The sequence below is a fragment of the Sorex araneus genome, chromosome 4 (assembly GCF_027595985.1).
Source record: "Sorex araneus isolate mSorAra2 chromosome 4, mSorAra2.pri, whole genome shotgun sequence".
Classification (NCBI taxonomy): domain Eukaryota; kingdom Metazoa; phylum Chordata; class Mammalia; order Eulipotyphla; family Soricidae; genus Sorex; species Sorex araneus.
In genome coordinates this window covers 123500058-123507773 of record NC_073305.1, presented here as the reverse complement: position 1 = coordinate 123507773, position 7716 = coordinate 123500058, and the positions used below count along the sequence as shown (strand labels likewise).

Genomic DNA, 7716 nt, shown 5'->3' with positions numbered 1-7716 from the left:
AGGGTCTTTCAAAGTTCCCGCGTGACTCTCTCCAGCCCCGCCCAGTCCCGCGAGAAGCAGCAGCCGGCCGCCGCTGCGGGTCCGCGCTCCGTGCGGCGATTGCACTCGGCGGAGTCGGGCGTCCGCGCCCTCCACACCGCCAGGGGGCGTGCCTTGAGCGCTCCGCGACCTTATTTCCCGCCCCCACCTCCCCGCTCCGCCCCACCAACACCACCCCCCGCGACGTGCGCTTGCGCAGTGCGACCTGGAGGGCTTCGGGGCCGCGGCTGACCCACGTGTGGCGTGCACCCCGCAGCATCATGTTGTGAGGAGATGGGGGCCTCGGTCACGCGCGCCCTGAGGAATTTCAACGTGGAGAACCGGGCCGAACGCGAACTGAGCAAGATGAAGCCCTTGTCGGCGCCCCGGCACCCCTCCACCAAGAGCCTCCTGCAGGAGCAGATGAGCCGTGCGTGGGGCGCGGGGGCGCGTGGGGCGGCGGTGCCTGTGCGCCTGGGGCCGGTGACGGGGCCGGGAGCTCGGGCAGGTGCAGCCCACGGGCCGGTGACATTGAGACTGTCCGCTGGCGGCCGCGGTGCATTCGGTGGCTCCGCCTACTTCCTAAGTCCCAAAGGTGCTGCGGGGCCTGTGCCCTGGCGGCCCGGGCTGATTTTTTTTTTTTTTTCTCTTTGAGGCTGGGAGCCGGTGCAGGGGGTGGAAAGTCAGGAGTTGGTGCAGCGGGGAGTTTTCGCAGGCACCGGCGTCCAGGCTGACCTCAGTACTTTTGATGTTTAAAAAGCGTTCCGGCGGCTGGAGCGATTTGCACTGGGGCACTTGACTTGCATGCCTTGCACGCGGCCGACCCTGGCTCGAACCCTGGCACCTTATGTGATCCCCCACCCCCGAGCATCACCAGGGGTATTTGTCAAGTGTAGAGAGCTAGGAGGAACCCCTGAGCATCGCTGGGTGTGAGCCAAAAACTTTAAAAAGAAAAAAGTTAAAACAGAAAAAAGTCACTGGTTTTCACACCTCAGAGAAGCTTTTCCTTGGTTTGCTAAAAGATATTATGACATTGTTTCTCTTTTTTTCTTAGGCCATCCAGAGATTGAGGGAGAAATCTCTCGGAAAGATGACAAGCTGTTGTCACTGCTAAGAGATGTTTATGTGAATTCCAAAGATCCAGTGTCTTTGAAGGTAGTGTGTGTGCATGCGTGCGTGTGTGTTTGTGTGTGTGTGTGTGTGTGTGTGTGTGTGTGTGTGTTTAAACTGTGAATAAATAATTTCCATTGGTGGGGGCCCGAGGATCAAGAGATGTGAGACAAGCAGTCCCAGAGGAAGGTTCTCTCTAAGTCTGAAAATGTCAGTGTAGCTGGAACTACAGCGGGTTTGCAAAGCTCAGCGCCCTCCTTTTAATGCAAGGGGTATATACTTCGGTTCATGGAGTAGTCACTGAAAATCTAAAAGTCAAGTGGGAGTGTTCACTGGGTCCAGCTAGGTGCTTCATTTAATATTATGTAAAAATTTGATGGGCTGGAGTGATAGTACAGCGGGTAGTGCGTTGGCCTTGCATGCTGCCGACCCTGGTTGGATTCCTCCATCCCTCTCGGAGTGCCTGGCAAGCTACCGAGAGTATCTCGCATAGCAGAGCCTGGCAAGCTACCCATGGCGCATTCAATATGCCAAAAACAGTAACATCTCACAGTGGAGACGTTACTGGTGCCCGCTTGAGCAAATCGATGAGCAATGGGATGACAGTGATACGGTGAAAAAATTGATGAATTCGGTAATATTCTCGTGGTTTGACCGTCATCTCATCTTTCAGATGAAAATTGGGGTTTGTTCAGTTCATGGCTATCTTTAATGCATTGATGATGGTGTTGCATGATATGTGTGTTGTTCTTGAAACTTTTTTTTAAGGCTTTATATTCAGGAAGGAGGTGAAAATAGAATATAGAATATTTTTTTGATAGGAACCAGTGAATAAGTATGTGCATAGTGGTGAGCAAAACAGGTGTAGTCCTTTCCAGTGCTGATGTTGTGAGGAGCACACACATTAAACTGATAAGGAACCATAAATACCATGAAGAAATATAGGCACTCAGATGTATTCGAGCTGCATTTCTCTATAGGGTGCCATAGGGACCAACTGTGGGCTCCCAGGATGTTCCAAGTGAACCACAGGTGAAAATCCATAAATGGGAGCGGGACAAGCACAGGAAGGAAACAAGGTCAAAAGAGGGTTGAAACAAAGTTGGATCTACACTGTTTTAGAGGGACCTTTTTGAGAGTGGAGATTCAAGAATGGTTTCCGGGAAAAAAGCATTTAATATCCAAAGTTTGAAGAGTGGGTTTTAGTTAACCAGATTAGTTTGTGGTGATTGGAAGTTTCAAAGCAGAAGGAAGTTTGAGTAAATAAGGAAGTAGCAATGGCAATTTCCAGATTTTTTCTCATTCTAAAATTCTCTGGTACATTATTTGTTTTTCTGGATATAGTGGATATAATGGTTTGCACAAATACTATGAGTATTTAGTAGAGAAGGTACTGATAGATAAAATATAAAATCTGCTATTTGCATGTAATAAGTTATAGGACTTGATTGTCACCAGATGCTCATACAAAAGAAAGGTGAAAGACTGATGTTCATATCAAGTTGTTTTTAGATTGGTATTGAGCACTTTTTTTTTCTGTCTGCTTTTGGGGCCACACCTGGCAGTTCTCAGGTCTTCCTCTGACTCTGCTCTAGGGTACCTCTGGGTCAACTGTGTGCAAGGCAGGTTCCACTGTACCATCTCTCTGGCTGGATAGTACTTCTAAATATTGTTTCTCAGTTTCCTGAATCATGCATTTGAAAATTGGCATTTGGGAAACAAACCTCTTAAAGCTTTTTTCTATGTAAAACAGATATAACATATCTTAATATTTCATGGAAATTGTATTAGGAAAAAGTTTTAGTATTAATGGAGAGGTACCTGTTCATATTCTTTTTCCTTTTCTATTTTGGACAATTCACAGTTATAACCATGATCTTATTTTATTTTTTTTTTTGCTTTTTCAGTCACACCCAGCAATGCTCAGGGGTTCCTCCTGGCTCTGTATTCAGGAATATGGTGGTGCTGGGTGACCATGTGGGATGCCTGGGATTGAACCCAGGTTTGCCGCATGCATGGCAAACGCCCTACACGCTGTGCTATCGCTTCGGCCCATGACCATGATCTTAGACACCATATGCTTATCAGAGAAATATAACAGAGGTAAAATACAAAGGAAAGTTTAAAAATAAACTTTAATTAAATTAGGGATGCTAGAAAGGACACGGGGCTGGAGCGATAGCACAGCAGTAGGGTGTTCACCTTTCATGCGGCTGACCTGTGTTTGATTTCTCCGCCCCTCTTGGAGAGCCCGGCAAGCTGCCGCACCTGCACGGCAGAGCCTGGCAAGCTACCCGTGGCGTATTGGATATACCAAATTTATTTTGTAGATAAATTTAAGTATGATATTGTCAGAAACTAGGGAGAGAGAGCAGAGACTGGAGTAGCAGTGCCTTGTATTGTGGGGCCCTGAATTTGATCCCCAGCATGACAGGACTCCACTGAGTGCTGCTGAAGATGGCTCTGGTGACCCCCATTGTTTTTAATTAGAGGCAGTTAATTTTATACAAATTTTATACAAATTTTAGTGTAAAATAATCAGAAGGGAAATCTGAATCAAAGTTTATATGGGGTAAAAGGAGACTATCTGGAAATTGGAAAACTAGAGAATTTTGGAATTTTATGAAGGGATTTGGGAAAAGTAGTTAAGGCCAAAGTTAGAAAATAAAGGTAGGAGAGTGTGTGATGCCTTTGCAAAATGATTAAGTGTAGTATTATTAAGGAAAGGTGAAGGGTGAGTTTATATCATGAAGGTTCTTTGTTTGTCTTGGTTTTTATTCTCAAGATTAAAGGGAGTTGGCCCTTGAAAAGTTTCATATACCAAAGCAAGATAATATTTGCTTGATAATGAGTGAAGTTCATTTGGAATGGCCAACGCTATCCACTTCCCAGTGTTCAAAGGACTGTATGGTAAAAGTTTTAAGAGTCTACTGCATTGGGAACAAGAGCATTTTAATCCTGATAGAGACTAGTTAGGAAGCTTTTATATCGGTTTCTTGAAAACATTTGACTTTGAGGTGAATAGTTATGGACATTAGTGAATGGGTTTGAGTGAGAAAGATGATACTCACCATGATTTGATTATCAGTTGTCTGTGATGGGAGAGGAGATCCCAAGTATTATCTCTTGTTTCTGGTGTGAGACACGGAAAGTATATAGTGTTGGCTACTAAGCTCTAGTATACAGGGAAGGACAAAGTGGGTTTGGGGCGGGGATGTGGGAGCGTTGGGAGGTGGCGGATAAGTTCAGTTTTAGACATGTGGATTTTGAAGCACTTACAGATTTTTCTCCATGTAAAGGTATGACCCAAACATACACATTTGGGTTTGTAAGTCAGGTAAGGTTTAGTTTTGAGATCAGACTTGAAAGGTTGAAGATGTGACCAAAAATGGAACTATTCACTGCACTTTGGTGGGAGTGGAAGCTGGTGTCACCCTCATGAAAAGCCCTCAAGCTAACGGCGAACTACCAAATGATCCAGTAATTTCACTTTGGGTGTTTATCAAAAAAAATTTTTTTAAATTAACATGAAACTTAATTTTTAGCCCAGTATTTATTACAGTATTGTTTACAGCAGCCAGTATATGGAAGCAATTGAAAATGTTCGATGATAGATGTTTGGATAAACATGTTGACATTGGGTACATTTATACAATTGAATATTATTTAGCTACCAAAAAAACCCAAAAACCTAGAGGAGGGGTAAAGGAACTCAGTGTATGGAGCACATGCTTTGCATGTGGGAGACCTGGGGTTCTACTCCTGGTACTGTGCTTCCTTGAGCATTACCAGCAGTGACCTGCATCTCGGTTGGGAGCAGGCCCAATTTTCCTTGGCTTTGGCCCAAAATTGGAAACACTTTTTAAAAAATTGCTTTAAAAAATATTTTTTTTGTCATTTGTTGCAAAAATGAGAGGACCCTAAAGGTGTTACACGAAGGAAAAAAATGGGAGGGGGGGAACAATTGAATTGTTTTACCTTTGTGTACAATATAAATTTTTTTTTTTTGCTTTTTGGGTCACACCCGGCGATGCACAGGGGTTGCTCCTGGCTCTGCACTCAGGAATTACCCCTGGCGGTGCTCAGGGGACCATATGGGATGCTGGGAATCGAACCCGGGGGGTCGGCCGCGTGCAAGGCAAACGCCCTACCCGCTGTGCTATTGCTCCAGCCCCAGACAATATAAATATTTTTTAAAAATTATTATTAATTTGTTTATCTTTACTTTTTTGGGTCACACTCAGTGATGCTCAGAGGTTACTCCTAGCTCTGCACTCAGGAATTACCCCTGGTGGTGCTTGGGGGACCGTATGGGATGCCGGGAATTGAACCCAGGTCAGCCGTATGCAAGGCAAATGCCCTACCCACTGCATTGTCTCTCTTGCCCCCAATATAAACATTTAAAAAAAAATTACGGACAAGCAAAGTAAGACAAACTAAGGAACAATAATAGAACTAAAGTTCCTGAGAAGAGGGTGGGGGCAGGGGGGTTGAGAGAGATGTGAAGATACAGAGTCATCTGCATAGACGTCCAGAAAGTGTGTGGGATTATATAGTGAGGTGGAAACCTGAGCAAAGGAAATGAAGAACTCACTGGAGAAATAAGGAAACTACTAGAAGAAACTGAGGGGGCAAGTTAGTTTTGGGTAGGTTAGAGGTGTCAATATCAAATACTATAATGAGTTCAAATAAAGTCTAAAGTGTGTCATGGATGAGGCAGTTTGTAGAAAGAACATTTTTTGATTTTGACTAAAAGAGTAACTTTTTTAAAAAAAAGTTTTTATTAGTGAATCACTGTGAGGTACAGTTACAGACTGACTTACAAACTTTCGTGGTTGTGTTTCAGTCATACAGTGGTTGAGTGCCCATGCCTCCACCAGTGCCCATGCCTCCACCACCAATGGTCCCAACATCCCTCCCACCACCCCCACTCCGCCCTCCCCCCACACCCCGCCTCTGTGGTAGGGCATTCCCTTTTGCTCTCTGTCCTAAAAAGGTAACATTTTAAGGGAAAAATAAAAGAATGACTGACTTAGCTCAGCCAAAGGAATAAAATTAAGAGCACACCAGCACTTCAGGACCTGCGCAGCACCTCATTACCAGGGTCTGGTTAGCCAAACCACAGGACTTGTTCTCAGCATTACTTGGGGAGTGGGATTGAGTGATGTTCATCCTCCTCCCACAATAATACAATAATGCAAAAATGTAAAAAAAACTGGGGATGGTTATGTAAGATTGTTCTGTTTTTATTGGAGTATTAGAAGCATTGATGTATTTTCTCTGAAGAGACAAGATCTCTGTCCACATTTAAACTTGTTAAAGGTGTTGGGAAGCATTGAATATGAAATACAAAATCATAAGGCAAAATGGTAATTATCAAGTAATATATTTAGACAAAATTTTTTTTAAAAAAAGCGGTATTTAATCAGCCTATTGTTGCACATTTTTATTTCATATAAAGGAAATCATTAGAATGGGTGATCTCCATTACTTGATGACAGAACTATAGTTGAAAAATGGCAGTGTGGCCGTAGTGTCATCAAGCCCAGTCTTAGTACAATGAGAAATAGAGTTTGAAAAAGCAGGTATATTATTTGAAGAACAAAATATGAAACTTGAGAAGGTTAAAAGTTAGATAGCGAATCTTTTTTTCTTTTAGAAAAAAATTCTCTCTTAATTTTGGTTTATTTTATTTTGATACTAGGTGAAAGATGCTGGAGTACTTCAAGAGTCAAAGGAGTTCAGATTGCCAATAGGCCATCACTTCGAAATGATGAATATTGAGCGCATTCCCAAAGGCAAAATTTCAATTGTAGAAGCATTGACACTTCTTAATAATCATAAACTTTATCCAGAAACATGGACAGCTAAGAAAATAGCAGAAGAATACCAACTAGAACTGAAGGATGTAAATTCCCTGCTCAAATACTTTGTTACTTATGAAGTCAAAGTTCTCCCTGCTAAAGACAAGAAAGCATTGCAACCAAAATGAAGAATTGATCTTCCTATTTCCTTTTCAGCCCTTTACCCTATTTTCTTGATTTTGGGATATATTAATTACAGAATGTATAATGCTCCCTTCTTGTAAAAGTGTACTATTTATTAAGCTTGTTGATTTTTCAGGATTGCTAACAGGATTTTGTTTTGAGCTCTCAATTAGAAATTTATTCATAGTGTATCAGCATGTCTAATTATAGATTTATTATAAATAAAGGAGTTAATGTGTTATTTTAGGGAACACACATCAAAGTTTCATCTTCCAATTTAGCTCATTAGTTCCTTATTTATTTTGAACTATGAACGCAAGTTTCCTGACTGGAGTCTGAAACTTTTTCTTCTTTGGGGGTTTAGGGGAAGAGGAGATTGAAAGCTAAGTGCTTTATTCTGTTTTTCAAATATAGGTAGTTAAAATGGATACCAAATTAATAGGAAATACATTTTTGTTATTCCAGTATATAGCAATTAGGATGTTTGTTTTGAATTGACATTATATATGGATGACAGCCTTAAAAATGATTTTAAAAAATAGTATTATGAACTTAATGCAGTAACTGTTTTTGAAAAAGTGGTATGGAAAGCTTTCAGAGG

At 42.3% G+C, this 7716-nt stretch overlaps 1 protein-coding gene across 1 annotated transcript; it reads left to right on the top strand.

The window, feature by feature from the left end:
• The first annotated feature begins 223 nt into the window (after positions 1-223).
• Positions 224-7366, top strand: NDUFAF4 (NADH:ubiquinone oxidoreductase complex assembly factor 4). The gene is made up of 3 exons (XM_012932076.2): positions 224-448; positions 1073-1173; positions 6833-7366. Exons 1-3 carry the CDS (start codon positions 313-315, stop codon positions 7118-7120), a joined length of 525 nt encoding a protein of 174 aa, XP_012787530.1. The 5' UTR covers positions 224-312; the 3' UTR covers positions 7121-7366.
• The last annotated feature ends 350 nt before the right edge of the window (positions 7367-7716 follow it).

Coding starts and splice junctions, on each gene's coding strand:
- NDUFAF4 (XM_012932076.2), top strand. CDS start 313: ATGGGGGCCTCGGTCACGCGCGCCCTGAGGAATTTCAACGTGGAGAAC. Junction 449..1,072: donor CCTGCAGGAGCAGATGAGCC/GTGCGTGGGGCG, acceptor TTTTTTTCTTAG/GCCATCCAGAGATTGAGGGA. Junction 1,174..6,832: donor AAGATCCAGTGTCTTTGAAG/GTAGTGTGTGTG, acceptor TTTTGATACTAG/GTGAAAGATGCTGGAGTACT.